The sequence below is a fragment of the Pleurodeles waltl genome, chromosome 7 (assembly GCF_031143425.1).
Source record: "Pleurodeles waltl isolate 20211129_DDA chromosome 7, aPleWal1.hap1.20221129, whole genome shotgun sequence".
In the NCBI taxonomy this organism is placed as follows: Eukaryota; Metazoa; Chordata; class Amphibia; order Caudata; family Salamandridae; genus Pleurodeles; species Pleurodeles waltl.
In genome coordinates this window covers 298510025-298527964 of record NC_090446.1, presented here as the reverse complement: position 1 = coordinate 298527964, position 17940 = coordinate 298510025, and the positions used below count along the sequence as shown (strand labels likewise).

Below are 17940 nucleotides of genomic sequence, written 5' to 3'. Positions count from 1 at the left end.
ATGAGAAAATATACGTTTACAGAATGGGTAGACGCAAGATAATATGTTTATACAACACTTTTTTCAAACGTTCATTGTGGACCTAAAGAGGGATATTCCAGTGAAGTAACAAAGACAGCAAACCCACTCTTGTGTGCAGTGCCATTTATGCGGGTGACTGGCTTATCCCACTCCATAACATATATTCCAAGAGCAACATATTCTAGATTAGTAACAGAAGGAAAATCATTGCTTTGTATGTTCAGAATAAAAGGACTTATGTCCAATAAGGGTAGAAATAGAAATTATATACGCATATGAAGTTGGGTAGAAATATAAATTATATACGCATATGAAGTTTTCTGCTAATATTCTGCACTTTCCGAAGTGTCTTTGAGCAGCTGGTTAACTAGAATCTCGTGCCTTAATAATACATAGAAACCTTTTGTTTGGGGCGAGGCATGGCCAAAGGCACCAATAAGAATACTGCAATTTTCCTTTTGCGACCTAATGTATTTTGAAGTCAACATCTTGGCTCACTGTAAGGAAAGCATTCAGGCTAAAGTACCAAATAATGACGATTTGCACAAATGAAAACCCATTTCAAGCAGACATTAGGGAGGAAAAGACTAACGTGTGGCTATTTCTCAACCTTTTGGAAGGCCTTGTAGACTAATGGAGGATGCGTGACAGACAGACTCCGGCCTAATACCTCTGCTTTCAGGCGTGCAAACCTGCCAACAAAAAACATTCATGTGCTTAGAAGCTTGGACTAGAGATATGAAACAGAAAAAGAAAGGTTTCTGGAATATGACACTGTGCCTCACAAGGACACTGGGCTAAATAAAGAAATGCAATCATATGGCTTCACTTGGGCAGTGGTGAAATCTCAGCAGTTGGTTCACTGCAGTTGGCATATAGCAAGTGGCGATCACCCAGAGGGAACAGAAGCCAGGCCACCGTTGAAACAATCCGAGTTCAACCTGAAAGCCATGCAAGGAGGATGAGTAGGCAGGACTGAGCTAGGCCGCCTGCTCATCGCGTTAGAGGCCATCGTAGTACAGGCATCAAAGCAGCAGTAAAAATGTCAACTTGCAAGTCCATTAACATTGTAGGAAGAAACCAAACAGAAACACATTTTTCAACAAGCGTGAAAAAAACTGACGCCGATGTCCGTATTTACCTTTAGGATAAACTGGAAGGGGCTTGGCGAACATTCCAGCCTTACGCCTTACAAACACGAGAGGTTAACGGAAGTGACGACTTTGTGGAATGCTAAAGTAATGCCAATGCTTTAAAAGGGTGTTGGCCCACCCAAGCCAAATTCTTCTAGATTACAGCAATAAATCACCATTCACAACTACTTTCCCTCCTACCCGATTTTTATGACATAGATAAATTGGAGCAGCTAACACCACTGTGCCTTATAAAGATGGCCAATGCCTGCGCTGTTTCACTTTAGGAATGACATTAATTCAGCCCACGTTATTTCGTGCCATGTGTTCGTGTGAAAAACCATATCCGATTATCCGTTTTCAGAGAAGGACTACAGCACTTCTGTACAAAAGTGACCTACACACCAATATGTTAGACGTGTGCGTTTAAAACCTTAAAACGACGATGCCGTGTTTGAGTAGTTCATCTTCCTTCACAATACATAATATTAATCTTACTTTCCCTAACCAAACACTTTAAAATAAAATCAAAGCCTAAAGTTAGCAGAATGCAAGGGCAAAAACAATCACGACACGATTACATAGTCACATCGAACATGATGTCAGTGGGTAGGCACCATGTAAATATCTCGGGCAGGGCATCAATAAAATATGCGCACACAGCTGTGAAAAGGAAATGCACTTGATTCACAAAATTCGCCGCGAGTGCCTTGATGCAATAGAAAAGGAGAGTGCAATTGAGGCAGTATAATTTTACCGGCTGTTGGATCAATATTAAAGAATATCCGTAATTGTATCAAAATGAATGCTCAGTACATCGTAGCTTTGTAATCTGTCAACTTGTTAACCAAGTAAAATATTATGATATTTGCCCACCAACTTACGTATTTTTCACTAGGAAGGAAGCATTTATCATACGTTATATAAAGGCCCAGCAGGCGATCCATTTAAATATACACAAATTATATAACAAGAAAAACACATAATGAAAATATGTAGCAAAATTGCCAACGCACCAAGACAGATGTGCCGAAACGGTTTAAAAACAGCATTTTGTGCAGAAAGCCACTTCTTTAATCAAAAAGCCAAGCGAAGCTTTGCAGGTTTTCCCACCATCCACACGTACAGCTGTCGGGATTCCATCATCAGCCCCACACAACCGTTTTACACGAACATGTCAGATTTTATGCAGAATTAACGGTTTGTGTGAGACTAGGGCGGATTGGAATTGTACAAAACACGCACCAGATGGGAGAAGGAATGCAGCAGGCATGCAAAGCAATGAGCGACCGACATAACACACCCACGAGATCTAAAGACTCACATTGTTTGAATAGTTGCAGACACAAAGCCATGGTGAAGACACAGAGGGAGAGTGGATGAGATGAGTGGAGAGCGGTTCGTCCTCTGCCCTGCAGGCTGGAAACAAGACAAGAATAATGCGAGTCCTGGTCACGACACTAAAAGACATCAGCAACAGGGGAGCTACGGTTACCAGTGTGAGGGAAACTAAAGGGACTGGACATATGCAGTAATGGGACAAGGCCAACGCCAAAGGCTAAGGGCAGTTGGGCCCAGGGAGACCAGTCACTGAAGCGAGAGGGGTGGGGAGGGCGGTGTCACCAGACCATGGGAGGGGCTACAAATGGGAAGGGGCCAATTAGATTACATTAGAAGGATCACGGGCTGGTTTGTGGAGTAAGGAGAGGACAGGAAGAACCAACAGAGTTCCTAGAGAGATCACCTGTCCAGTCTGTCCCTGGACAGTCCGGTATTTGAGCCCGACACCGGAGCCCCGTTATTGCCTCTATAACTGGCGTCTTCTGCTTGCAATTACAGTTTACAGTGCTAGAGTTCTTGCGGGCCCGCCCCCAGATTACGCAGACCAATCAGATAAGTCAAAACATATTCAGTCAGTAAATAACAACGTATAGGAACGCTTGATAGGTGAATGAAACTCCAGATGATTGGTTAACTTCTAGTCTCTTCGGTCGTTCATTTGTAACGGGACCTGAAAAACTATACCCTAGGCTGGGATTGGCTGTAAGGATATTTTGCGACCTGTTCATTGGCAGAGGTGCTATTCCCGGCGAGCCCAGGGACCATTGACTGAAATTTACCTTCCGCGAGTCCCCACCTTCAGTCAGCAAGGAGCCCCCTTGCTTTTCACCCAGTGGATTTCTCTGTTCTTTTTAGTCCTCTGGCGCCCAGCCCCAGGTGCCGTTATGTCCCGTAATCCGGAACGGCGCGACTGAAAGACTCTACCGAAGCGGCCTTTCGTAAACGACCCCCCCCCCCTTCAAAAGCAGCCGCAGTGGTGCCTGCTACCCACAGCCATCCGTCCTGTACTTGCGTCACGTGCAGCTGCCCGCCCACCCCCGCCATTTCTGCTTAGGACAGAGGGTGTTGACGTGTTTCTTCGTTGCCCCTCCTTTGGTTAGCCGTTCTTGTAGTTGTCCTACGCGCAAGAAGGGGAATTGGGCAGGGGCACGTGGCTTATTTTACATTTTTTGCGTTTATGGACAGATGGGGAGTAATGCATTGCTCATGCGCGCTATGAATTCTGGTCTTGGGCATCTTTACAGTGCCGTTTAGCGCGATGGTCACGGCTAGAGAGACTGGAATTACACAGCACGGTTGACTAAATTATGCCGAAAAAATGCGAACAACGTGGTGCATTTAGTTAAAGTATCACTCCATCGTTCTGTCACTTTTACACGTTAATACTGAACTGAGGTTTCAGTTAATGTGTACTATATGACCTGTGGTCGAAGTGCATTAAAAAAGTATGGGAACTGTGATTCTGTGGGCAATGGTGGCCGAATGAATGAGCGGCAAGGCAGAGTGAAAGGCATGGCTTAATAATATTCTGCAACTTTGTTCAGTATTTCACCTTCAGGTAACTGCATATCAAGTAAAACAGCTCAAATGAAAAGTTAATAAGTGGGAAATGCACTATCGCACATTTATGAAATCTCTAAATAGTTAATGCACTGCAGAGGTCTGTGTGTGTGTTATCCAATAGCCACAGTAATGTTACCTGCATGGTGCAGTGGAGAACAGTGACCTTTGTATGCTTAGTGGTATATGGTCCCAGTCTGCCACAGAAAGCACTGTGAATATGCAAGTCATTATTTTAAACGTACATTACACACAGTTTAAGATAGGCTACTTCAGAAGAGTTTAAGATAAAATAACTGCTTCCAAAATATAGATTTATTAATGCCAATACCATATAGTGCATTTTTTTCCATACTTGTTTTTTAAAAGCACACACTTGGTATTTCCCTTGCAATACCACTCCTAAAAAACAAATCTTTGTCACCAGGAAGCTTTAGGTAATTCCATCAATTAAAGCCATTGCCAGCTTCCCAGCACCCTTTACATTTGCAGATTAACCATCTGTGCACAGTTAAATTTCTTTCATGCAAGCAGGCACCCTGGCAAAATGGCTTATTTAGCTGTCTGACCCTCCCTTGGTTTCATGGCACACGAGACTACCAGCATTAACCTTCAGCTAAAGCGTTTCACCTGTTTGAAATTAACTGTCCTGGTGCGGTTATCTTTTCACAAAAAGTAGGGGAACTGTTTTTCTTAAATTAAAAAAGTATGGGTACGCCATGGCCCCCTGATTCCGCCCCTTTCAACCACTGTGTTCAACACCCAAATTCAACCATAGCCAAATGAAATTGCCAAGTCAACTTTTATAAACTGCCTGCCATGGGGCAGCAGCATGTGGGGCCTCATTTGTAGTACTTTCAAGCCATTTTTTTAGATGGTAATATACATTTATTAAATACTACAGTATTATTAGTCTAATATCTCATATAGACAAACATATCTGACCTTATAGTTTATGCATACCTATTACATACAGAGGTCAGACAATTTGAAACCTGCATCTGTCATAGTTTAGCTCAAGAACTTGTGAAGTGAGAAGATGGATGTTTCCTTGATAGCACTGGCATCAAAGTGTTAAAATTCCTGTTGGCCACCACCAAAATTGACACGTGGAAGAAATGAAGTGTCAAAGGGATGGTAAAGAGGATATGCCACAGGGAGAGGCAAACACTAGAACAGGTACACAATCCATCAAGTAAAAGCAAGCAAATGAGAGTAACATTAAAGCCAATGGTAACCAGTAGGCTGGGTGTAATACCACTAAGTTTTTGGTAGTCTCCAAGAGGTTTTATTTTGCCAGACTGCTAAAAGCTTTCCAGTAGGCAAAAGCTAAATTTGTGATATTGTGCACTAAAATATTTAATAAGCAATGAGTGCTTTAAAAGTAAATTAATATTTACGTGCAGGACTGGTAAAACTTTTATTTTGGTTCATTAAAAAAATAATATATAGGTGTACTACGATAAAGGCGGTTGTTGTGCTTATGGTGACATTCACAATTTTTCAGGTTGGTTATATAAAGTATGATTTTCACATTGTAGCGGATCATAGCATGTGTTCATGTTAAGTAAGCCAGGTTAATGTAGGTCACAGTTACCAACTCACTCTAACATTGAAAATGCATTCTGTCTCCCGATCCTATCATTCCAGGATCTAATCTCCAAGCTGCAGTAGTTTGAATTAATTGTTCAGTTTTTCAGTTTCTTTGAGAAAAGATTATCAGAATGTGTTTCATAGAGAATGAATAGTGATTTTCCACACATGTACATTGGACAACCTGACTGCTATGTACCATCATGTCACAAGATATCTCTTGAAGGCCAGGCAGATGAACACTTCCATTGTCTGGGAAGGAGACTGCAAGCATATTATCACTAATACTTAAGTCTGATTGGTTACCTTTTTTTCTGGGAACTATGGGGAGTGTTTCAAACTATTGGGAACTTGTATGTTTTAATTGTACTTTGCTTAGCTAGTTAAATTCAGAGATGTCCTTTCTGAGTGGATGTCTTTTTCCACCCTGTTGAGACTTTGCTCATGTGCAGAGTTAAACTCTCAAGAAAGTCCTTTCACCTTATCTGCCTGTATCTTCATTTTATTTGGCCGTTTAGAAGCCTTAATTGCTGAGACTTTCTGCTCCAATTACCTTCATTTATTTGATTTTCTTAGCTGAGCGTTAGAGAGTTTCCCTTCAGCAGAAACTGAAACTTACTTGATTTGCAGTTGGCTACTTTAAATAGTCTGTCTTTGTATTTGCTGTATTTGAATTGCTATGAATTGCACTGACCATCATCAGTTACTTGATTTATGACCAATTTGAATAACTTGAATTTGCAACTTTGCTAATCCTCCTAACGAAACGTAGCATCGCGAGTTACGTGAGATTGCCCTGACGCCTGACTTCCGGGCTGACTAGCCTGTCTTCCGGTCTGATTCCTCGCCGCCTCTAGTGAAGCCAGGTCCGAGCAGCGGCACCCCGGTCAAGAGACAACGCACCCGCAGCCCAAGATCGCTGGGCACCACGGACTCCCAGACTTGCCAGAGCCACGCGGGGGGCGCCGGGCAGGAGGGGGGCCGTGAGCCATCCACAGGAGGAGCCGCTGCCGGACTAGGCTCTGCTCCCCGCAGCTACCTTTCTCACGTCGGGGGCCTACACGACCAGCGCCGCGCAGACCCCCGGGGCTGCAATTGATGTACTCTCTTTCCCGGTCAGGAACCGATCGTCACTGGCCCCCGCCCCGCGAGTTAGAACCCACTCCCACCCCGCGAGTTAGAACCCACTCCCACCCCAGCCAAGGGTGCCTGGGATTGTCCTAAAGGCTGGGCTGTTTTGGGCTTCTTTCCCGAGGCGCGCGGCTCCTTCTCACTGCGAGAGTCGCAGTGCTGCTCGGTGTCTTTGCCCGAATTGTGCTCCATGCGTGGACCGCCGAGCCTGCCTCTTCCTCCAGCACCCTGGGACCGATTGCGGGACAGGATCACAGAGGGGCAGGGCCGCGGGGATCCGCCGGTTCCGCTGCATCCTACTTGGGGGGGGGGGGGCACGAAGCGCAGCCCGAGCCAGAAAAGAAATCCACAAACTGCTGCCAGCGAGGAGCAGAATCGCACAAGTCACCTGCTGCCCGAGGTCCCTTTCTTCTCCGGACTTTCCCGCTAGTTCGGAGCTGCCTGATTCCACTCAGCTCTCTTCCTCGCTAAGCCAATTCGTGCAACCAGGATTGGATTGAAGTGGGGAAGGAGAGGCTTTTGCGCGATTAGCTCACACACAATCTAAAATCAATCACCAGTCGAAAGCACTCAGATATTGTCTGTCAACCCAGGGGTGGCAGCAAGGATGACATTAACACGTGGAAGGAAAAAAGCAGTAAAGAGGCAAAGGCAAGGCTCACCAGGGGAAGGCCAGCACGAGCAAAAAAATAAATCTACCGAAAGGAAAGTACCCCCAAACCCAGCACAATTTAAGAAATCGCCTTGCAAATCTCCAATCAAGGGGAAAAAAGCAGGATACAAAAGCACAGACTTCTTGCTCACTAAGAAGGAATCAAATCCCACCAGCGCCTTAATGGGTATAGCTCCTGCCGGCGACTCTGAGACAACATGTGCAGCTGACGTGAAGACCACGCAGGACATCAAAAGGACCTGTATGGATTGGGGAAAAACCATCATACCAATTCCCCAGCCAAATAAAACCGGCTTAACGATCACCGCAGAAATTCACAAATGTTACCTAGATGATACTTTTTCCATTTTAAATCTCAGTAACTGGAACAACTGGGGTGAGAGTCTGTGCTGCACTCCTTTTTCCAAACAAACCTTGCAAGTAGTGAACGACACAGACTGTATCATAATTGAGGAATTTCCGCTGATAGACCTTTCAGATACACCTCAGGGCACTCAGTTTGCAAACTACAAAACAAAAACGAGATCTACCTGTAGTACAAGCTCACCACGAAAAAATCTCTCATCTTGTAATATAACAACTACAACAACATTCAACACACATGTATCCTCAGCTGTCATGGCAATGGAGCAACCAGAGCAACTAGAGGAACTTGAAGACTCACTAGACCACACAACGGGGGCTGAAGCAAATGTAGAACTATCAACATCTGGAGACTCGTGGAAGGCCTTGCTAGCAACAATGGACGCAATATCAGCAGCCATCCAATTTCAAGCAGATAAGCAAGACACTCAGGTAGATTTACTCAACATCCTGGCCATCCACATTGTGAGCATCGACAACAAGCTACAATCCTTGAATGATCTGATAAAGAGGGCTCAAACCCATTCATACACTCAGCAGGTGACATGTCAGTGCTCCATCACAGGCGATAACTCACAAAGATCCCTGGATATCCTAAACAACATCTTGAAAGAGGTAAAAATCCAGACCCTTAGAATTGAAGAGCATCTCAGTAGTTGTGGCGAGAAGATCCCCAAAAAACAAACGAAGAAGGATAACCCACAAAACGCAAAGATATCCCCTGAGGAAAGCAATAATATCAAGGATATTCATTTATCCGGACAGGGAATGTCTCAGAGCAACACAAAGGGCAGATCATTCCTTAGTACACAAGAAATGGGAGCCCTCACGGGTGGATCGAAGGACTTCATTCCCAACAATTCAATAGTGGAGGAATCATCCCTTATGAAACGGGAAAAGAAACGAAAAAGGAAGGCACAGCAAAAAACAAAGGGGGTCCACCAAAACTGTATATGGAAATCGTTTGCTAAATCAAATGGCACGCAGTCCAAGGAATCAGAAATCACTGAAAACAGAAACAAGATCTTCCCATCTAGACAGATCAGGGCAGAAGGGCCAGCCAGCGAGGACAATTCTATGGGCGAACCAAGCACTTTGGTTAATCAATCAACATCACAGCAACAGTCTCCGAAAAAACCCCGTTCCAGCAACAAGCAGGGTAGCAGCCTTTTGCACGGAGAGACAGCCTTAAGAGAATTCCAGGGAAATAGAACAATCATCAGACAGTGCGCAGAACAGGGAACTCAGTGGTCTACTGACAGGCAGGAAACTGGCAAACCCTGGGAACATAATCCTCAATGCACAAGCTCCGCACACAACATGACCGTAACAAATCAACCTGCAGGCAACAACAAACAGATTTTAGATCATGGTTACCATCCTTGGTCAGGTGATTGCACAAACAGCGTGGCACAAAAAAAGAATCCCAGGACACCAGATAACGCAGGACAATACAGCCTCAGAGGAAGACAAATTACTTTTCATTCCTTGCTACAATTCGAAGGGGGGTTTTGACATTCTAAATAGAGGCATCATACTGAAGTTAATAAATGCGATTTTGCCCCTGGCTCACATTTCAACAACAGAATTGATGACTGTGGAGTTCACTCCACATCCAAACAATAAAGATAAAGAGGCAACGCTGATATCCTGGGCCACGTCTGCCAATATTGACCAAATTCTAGCACATCAAGACACGTTTAGTGCATGGGGCATCGTCCTGCAAAAACTAGAACCGCTCAGATACCCTAACCTTCTGGTACCGCAGCAAAAGAAGGGCGGCTCAATCTTAAAAGGGGCAGTGGGAGTAGAAACCTCCCTAAGCAGTTGGGACCACGTTACAATTGTAAAGCACCAAAGCACGTTCCATCCTGGCATGCACCAACCGATCTTCATTGGGACTCCCTCAACAGTCAAACAGGCTGGAAGGCAAAATTTAAATAACAATTACAAATGGTCCTGACGAAAACCCAGAATATATCCACATTTGCTCCTGGAACACTCACAGTTTAAAAAATCTGGTTACCGACTGGGTGGCTCTGAGTTTCTTTCAGCAGTTTGAAATCATCATGTTGCAGGAAACATGATGCATGGAGCAGATACAAATTTCGGGTTATTCTGGGATAGACGTCTCTGCAAAACAACCTCAAAAACATGGACACCCCAAGGGGGGCCTCACAACGTATTGCTCCACAAAAATCAACTGGGTGATCAAACAGATCGACCTGGGAATTGACTGGCTGCTACCAATAAAATTGGAACATTGGGCGCCATCAGGCAACAACAGAACTTTACTATTGATCAACGTATACGTACACCCTAACAAAATCCAAAACAGTGGAAACATTGACCAGTATTCTAAAAATACTGCAGAAACAAAATAAGGACACAATCCTCATTCAGTCTGGCGATTTCAACCTTGATTTGAGAAAAGGCAGCTCAAAACACCCTAATGGAACATGCACATATATAAAGTTTGAAACCCTGGGATTGCGCTGCCTGACGCCTCTCCCTGAGGACGCCTCATCCGCACAAGTAACCTTTTCAAGTGGCACAAAATAATCCAACATCGACTTTACATTAATAAACAAAACCGCATTGCCACTGGTTTCAGCATATAGGATTCAACAACACACAGATAGCGATCACTTTCCACAACTTATTAAGATCCAGAATTAATGGAATCAGCTCCCCACTGCCGATATCATAATTTCAGCCCCAGTGACTTATGATACAAAAAAACTGAAATGGAAGGGGCCGAGCCTCGACAAAGTAATGGAAGAAGTGTACCACAGTACAGGCACAACTAAAGAGCTAAAAGAATCACTAAGAGTGCAGGAACTAGAAGACCACCCCCAAGGAGAACGAGTGGTCGCTTGGATGCACTTGTGTGATTCTTTAATAAATACATTTTCCATCAAAAAAGTCTCCCAATTTCGGCCATAGAGTCAAAAAACAAAGTCAAGAGTCGCAATAAGAAAAGCCATGGTTCAACAGGACAATGCGCAATCTGAAAAATCAAGTCTCTAGAGAATCAAAAAAGTCCTAAAGGACGTACACTGGGGGAGGAAATCTGACGACACAAGGCTTTCTGAATTAAGAGCCAAATATAAGAAAAACTGCTGGATGGCAAAACAGAGTTATCACGAGGATCTGTGGACCAAGCTGCTCATGTCCAACAAACAGAAAAATAACAAAAAGTTCTGGGAACTAATAAACGGACTAAGTAAGGGACAAAACCAACACACAAATGCAGGCATCGATGCAGCCACATGGGAAGCCCACATACAGACAATGTTCTCACTCCCAGAGCACCATGCGAAGGAAGAGGCCTCACAGATAGCCAGTGACTTAAGCAAGATTAATTATGGCTTCAGAGTGACAACGCAAACAGACTTAACTTTAAACGGAAACGAAGGAAAGCACGCACTAATGACCATTGACATAGAAATGCTGACAAGCTTTATCAAGAAACTAAAAATGGAAGGGGCAGCTGGTCAGAACGGTATTCCAAACCCCTTGTTTAGAGGAGATCCTTCATTCTGGGAGTATTATTTGGCGCTGCTTTTTAATGAGCTCCGAGGCACTACGGGTCTCCCAGATGCATGGAAAGGCAGCATTATTCACCCTATATACAAAGCAGGTAATCCCGCAAATCCTTCAAACTACAGGCTAATAGCATTGATAGACATGGAAGCAAAACTCTACGCATCCTGCCTACTGCAACACTAGCAGAATGGATTCATGACAGACAGTTAATTCCACAATGCCAGACAGATTTCAGAGCTGGTATGGGTGCTTCCACCAACCTGGCAGCCCTGGCCCTGCTGGGAAACAAAGCCTGGCTTAAGAAAAAAAGGCTACTTGCATGCTTTATTGATCTAAAGGCAGCATTTGATTGCGTACAGCCAGGAAACAGCCCTAAGTACTACTTAGGATTCTCACTCAGCTTTCCTCATCTACTATTATAGTGTTCATAAGGGAGTAAGAAAGTCCTAAAGTTAAGTTCAAGACCAAGGTTGGAATTAGTGGAGAACATTTTAGCTATGCACTGCTCTTTACCATGATATGTTTTAGTTTCAAATAAGCTTTTATGTTTTTATTATGGGTCTTTATTAACATAATGAGTAGGCAAAGTATTTATATTATTATGCATTTTGGAATTGCAATGGTTTTAATTAACCGAGTCAATAAACATAAACTTGAAACTTGCACTGACCATCATCAGTTACTTGATTTATGACCAATTTGAATAACTTGAGTTTGCAACTTTGCTAATCTGCTAAAGGTTTGGTAATCTACAACTCTCTGATGTCCATGTGTGGCCAAACATGCTTCTATGTTTTTGATCCATTGCTGACCTGGTGATATAAAGTGATATCCAATAAAGCACACAAGTAGGGAATTATCAGTTGTGTAACAGAAGCAGTTGGTTGAAGTAACAAGCAAGCCCATCAGTTTGTCACCGCAGACTTCAATGGAGGAAGTTAGCAGCAGCTCAGAAAAAAACCCTTTATTTTTTTCACCCTTGTACGTACAAGTAAACAGTCCACTGCATATGTGTTCATGTACCATGTAATCCACCAGTAGTTTACAGCCCTGCTATCAAGCCATTTCACACACACGTCCTGTACAGCTCTGCACACAACTTATTTCTGCTATAAACTGCCACTGGTTCCACCTACACTATATAGCAGATAGCGGTGTTTTAAAAGACCATCCCCATTTTAAAAGTGCCAAATTTTTAACATGCACAGCGGTTGGTTGCATCCTCTGCCCGAGGTCTGTAGAAATGGAGGAGGCACATTATGTGTTGCTAGGCTCATTGAGTATGGATTGGTCTGCTCAGAATGGTTTTGGGATTTGTAAGTGATGCTGCGATTGTAGCTGGATTTCTGTTGTAACTGCTGGCTTTCCTATCGCTGAACAATATGGGCCTGGTTACGACCTTGGCAGAAGGGATTACTTTGTCCCAAATGTGATGGATATACCATCCTCAGTTTTACAAGTTCCATAGAATATCATGCGATATCCGTCACGTTTAGGACGGAGTAATCCTCTCCGCCAAGGTCTTAATCAGACCCTATGTATCCATCTCCGGAGGATACAGGGTTAGCTGACATCGTCAGAATTCAAATCCATGTTCACACACCAGAAGTCAGCTTCAAACCGTAGACTTGCAGCTCTGTCTTGGCGGTGCAATAAGAAACACAATTGATTTTAGAGGAGGCCACAGCAAGGTTGGTGGTACACACTGGGCTGGAACAATAATTTCGGTCTGATCTGTGCGTGGTGGGATGGTAAGAAGTTAAGCTTTTTTGTATTTTAATTCATTTTTTATTTTTGAGATGTAAGCAATAAGTACATATTTAATTCGTAATATAATCAAATTTCAGATCTGAATATTGATTTGATAAGCCAAACTCAAAAAAAGGAAAAATAATAAGGACATTTAAAGAAGTCTGCAGATAGGAAAAAGTGTGCCACTTCAGACATCCCAGAATTTTCATATTTTGAAGAATCTCTTTATAGACCCATTTCTAAACTCGTAGAGGTTTTCAATTGATTTAACCTTCTGCATTTTTGCGATCCACAGACTCATAATTAGGGACTTCCCTGGATTTCCAGTTATTAATATCAGAGGTCTTGCAATCAGTGTCAAGTTATAAGGAAATTGTTGCTGCCCTATTGAGAGTTGCCCCCATCACCATCAAGGATGATCTTAAAAGCACATTAGACCACAATGGAGTTTCTGCACTACTTCTCTTGCACCTCTCAGCTGCTTTTGACACAGTTGACCATGACACCCTAATATAAAGACTCTACAAAGCTGGCATAGAGGGGACTGCTCTCGACTGGATCACACCTACCTTTAATACAAAACAGATTACATCCATACTCGTTTTCTCATCCAAACCCTACTTCACAAAAGCAGAGCTTCCCTCTAGGCTCAATCATCTCACCCATGCTTTTCAACAGCTACATGAAATCATTACCAGCAATGATCAATAAATCTCAACTTGCATGCTACAAATATGCAAATCACACACAAATGCTTGTTTAACTAGAATGCCCCAAAGACATTAAAAACTCACAAATCTTTAGTTGCCTCAGAGCGCTGATCAGTGGATGACATGGAGCCAACTCAAACTGAATGCTTCCAAAACGGAAATACTCACTCATGGCGACCGGAAAAATTAAGACCCACTCTGCGCCTGACCTGACGATCTGGGACCACCTCCTAAAGTAACTAAAAAAGTTAGAAATAGTGGAATTATCATGGACTCCAAGTTAAGAATGAATGCCTCAGTGGACAAATTAGCAAGATTAAGCTTCATTATCATGAAACTTCGGCAAGACATCTTCCAGCACCCCGGATGTCCACATTAGGTCCGGGCTGCTATCACTTGTACTGTCAAAACTAGATTACGCCTATGGCTTCGACCATGGATCATCTCTGTCTACTATGGAAAATCAACAAAGCATTCAGAACTGTGCTGTCAGACTACTCCCACATGTAAAGCCACACACCCACATCTCCCTTGCCTTGAGGGCCCTACATTGGTTACCGGTTGCCAGAAGATCCACCTTCAAGCTTCTTTGTATCACCCACACAGCAATACAAGGAACAGGACCACTTTTCTTCAGGAATAAAATCAACAAACACAATCCACAAAGAAACCTCCGCTTAAGATTGGCACTCCACTATACAAGAAAAAAACAATAGGAGGTACATCTTTCTCTGCTAAAGTGGCCAAGCTATGGAATTCAATACCCCAAAATATAAGCTCCACGGATAACTATCTTATCTTAAGAAGACTACTCGAGAGTTGGCTCTTTCCTACAAAACCACCACATTCAAACAGCAATAAACTGCATGTCCCTGTGTATGTACACATTTATAATTTGATTATATGTAATTTGATTATATGTATATATCTAGATATGTGTATTTCTTTGTACAAATATGTATAATAACTATTTTATCTTAAAATATATACATACTCTTTAGGCCTGTTTAGCAAATGTATATTTTGCATATATATATATGGAGATATATATATATATATATATATATATGGATAATATTATTCTATACTTAACATGCTCATATGTCATTGCATAGTTTTTATATAAGTTGTTTGATTAGATGCTTATGAGTCTCTGTTTTTATTCTATCGCTCAAAAAGTTATCTATACAATAGGTAAATATTAACTTAACTATTTACCTACAAGCATGTCATTCTTGAAATATTGAGGAAAGATAAAATGATGTTATAAAAGTACACAAATAAATTACCCTCAAATACTGTAACACTTGAAAGTCTCTGTTTATTCAATACAATTGATGATCCAAAAACCATGCAGCACGGGTTGCAATCTCACCAGCCTCCGTCAGCGATGCTACGCGTCGTTTCCCCTGCTCCGGGCGTCGATCTTCTGGTCGCGTTGCAGGCGAGCGTCGATTTTCAGCCACGAAGCCGGCGGCGCGTCGATTTTTCAGCCACAGATCGGAGTCGCGTTGATCTTTTCCCCGCACTGTGGTCAGTGCGTGGATGTCTTCCTCTTAGGCTGCCAGCTTTTTCTTTCAGGGTCCCAGGAACTGGATGGGCACCACTTGGCAGGGTAGGAGTCTCTCCCGAGACTCCAGGTGCTGGCAGAGAGAAGTCTTGCTGTCCCTGAGACTACTAACAACAGGAGGCAAACTCTAAATCAAGCCCTTGGAGATCTTCACAAGATGGAATGGCACACAAAGTCCAGTCTTTGCCCTCTCACTCTGGCAGAAGCAGCAACTGCAGGATAGCTCCACAAAGCACAGGCAGGGCAGCTCTTCTTCCTCAGCTCTTCAGCTCTTCTCCAGGCAGAGGTTCCTTTTGGTTTCCAGAAGTGTTCTAAAATCTGTGGCTTTGGGTGCCCTTCTTATACACATTTTGTCCTTTGAAGTAGGCTTACTTCAAAGGAAAGTCTCTCTGGATTGTGAAATCCAGCCTTGCACAGGCCAGGCCCCAGACACACACCAGGGGGCTGGAGACTGCATTGTGTGAGGGCAGGCACAGCCCTTTCAGGTGTGAGTGACAACTCCTCCCCTCCATCCTAGCACATATGGCTCATCAGGAAATGCAGACTACACCCCAGCTCCTTTTGTTCCACTGTCCAGTGTGAGGTGCAACCAGCCCAACTGTTAAGCTGACCCAGACAGGGAATCCACAAACAGGCAGAGTCACAGAAATGGTATAAGCAAGAAAATGCTCACGTTCTAAAGGTGGCATTTTTAAACACACAGTGGGCCATTCTGACCCTCGCGGGCGGCGGAAGCCGGCAGAAGACCGTACCGCGGTCAAAAGACTGCGGCGGTCATTCTGACTTTCCCGCTGGGCTGGCGGGCGACTGCCAAAAGGCCGCACGCCCGCCCAGCGGGAAAGCCCCAGCAACGAGGAAGCCGGCTCCGAATGGAGCCGGCGGAGTTGCTGGTGTGCGACGGGTGCAGTTGCACCCGTCGCGATTTTCAGTGTCTGCCAAGCAGACACTGAAAATCTCAATGGGGCCCTGTTAGGGGGCCCCTGCAGTGCCCATGCCAGTGGCATGGGCACTGCAGGGGCCCCACAACACCCGTTCCCGCCATCCTGTTTCTGGCGGTGAAAACCGCCAGAAACAGGATGGCGGGAAAGTAGTCGGAATCCCCATGGCGGCGCTGCTTGCAGCACCGCCGTGGAGGATTCCCTGGGGCCGCAGGAAAACGGCGGGAAACCGCCGGTTTCCCTTTTCTGACCGCGGCTGTACCGCCGCGGTCAGAATGGCCCCAGAAGCACCGCCAGCCTGTTGGCGGTGCTTCCGCGGTCGTTGGACCGCCAATGACCCCCACAGTCTTAAAATCAACTTTACTAAAAGATGTATTTTTAAATTGTGAGCTCAGAGACCCCAAACTCCACATGTCCATCCTCTCCCACAGGGAATTTACACTTTAATCAGATTTTAATGTAGCCCCCATGTTAACCTATGAGAAGGACAGACCGTGCAACAGTGAAAAACTAATTTAGCAATATTTCACTGTCAGGACTTATAAAACACATTACTCTACGTCCTACCTTAACCATGCACTGCACCCTTCCCTTGGGGCTACCTAGGGCCTACCTTAGGGGTGCCTTACATGTAAGAAAAGGGAAGGCTTAGGCCTGGCAAGTGGGTACACTTGCCAAGTCGAATTTACAGTTTAGAACTGCACACACAGACACTGCAGTGGCAGGTCTGAGACATGATTACAGAGCTACTTATGCGGGTGGCACAACCAGTGCTGCAGGCCCACTAGCAGCATTTGGTGTACAGGCGCTGGGCACCTCTAGTGCACTTTACTAGGGACTTACTAGTAAATCAAATATGCCAGTCATGGATAAGCCAATTATATACATATTTTGTAAAGGAGACTTGCACTTTAGCACTGTTTAGCAGTGGTAAAGTGCCCAGAGTAACAAAAACAGAGTCCAGCACACATCAACAACCTGTAAACAGAGGCAAAAAGTTAAGGGAGACCACGCCAAGGATGAAAAGTCGAACAATCACAATGACGGTGCCTGAGAGGGGAGGCAAGTTGTATGCTTGAAGAGGACCATTAGTTTGTGATATGTGATTCAAGTCAAGGCAATCTATTGGGCAGGGATCTATTGTACAATTGGATGGTGTTGAGCTTAGACACACAATAGAATATAGACTTCAAACTGATCACACAGAAGTCAGTTCTTGAACTATTCTCGGTTTGGTAAAGGAAGATTTACAAGCTGACTTAAAGGACTCCATCCAAGAGGAAGTTCGGGATTAAACTGCAAATGCATTGGCCTGATCAAAGATGTTGCACCCAGTGGGAATAATAAACAGAATGCAAAGTACAACCACTTACTATTGTTGGTGGCTGGTATTACTACCATAATTCAGTCCATGTTAGAGCAACGCGCCTTAAAAGAGATATTAGGAGGCCCTTGCAATTCACCTTTAATGGGTTTGCATTAACCAAACAAAAAGTGGAGAATGTTGCAGGACCTGAGAAAGGTAAATAATATTGTCTTCCCATGTTGTCCTGTAGTACCGAGTCCTGCTGTGATACTCTTTAAACTACCCTGCTATGCTGAGTGG

The 17940-nt window shown here is 44.0% G+C and overlaps 1 protein-coding gene across 6 annotated transcripts in view; it reads right to left on the bottom strand.

Annotated features, from left to right (window-relative positions):
• Positions 1-17940, bottom strand: part of DLGAP4 (DLG associated protein 4) — a 1552488-nt gene that overhangs the window by 155245 nt on the left and 1379303 nt on the right. The window contains exons 1-2 of one of the 6 annotated variants that reach the window (XM_069243705.1): positions 3275-3466; positions 2479-2573 (exon numbers count right to left, since the gene is read on the bottom strand). The exons of 1 other annotated variant lie outside the window; for it this stretch is intronic. In XM_069243705.1, the coding sequence (XP_069099806.1) occupies positions 2479-2509 (31 nt within the window). In that variant the 5' untranslated portion in view covers positions 2510-2573; positions 3275-3466. 4 more of the 6 variants (XM_069243704.1, XM_069243712.1, XM_069243706.1 and 1 more) reach the window with 4 other exon arrangements.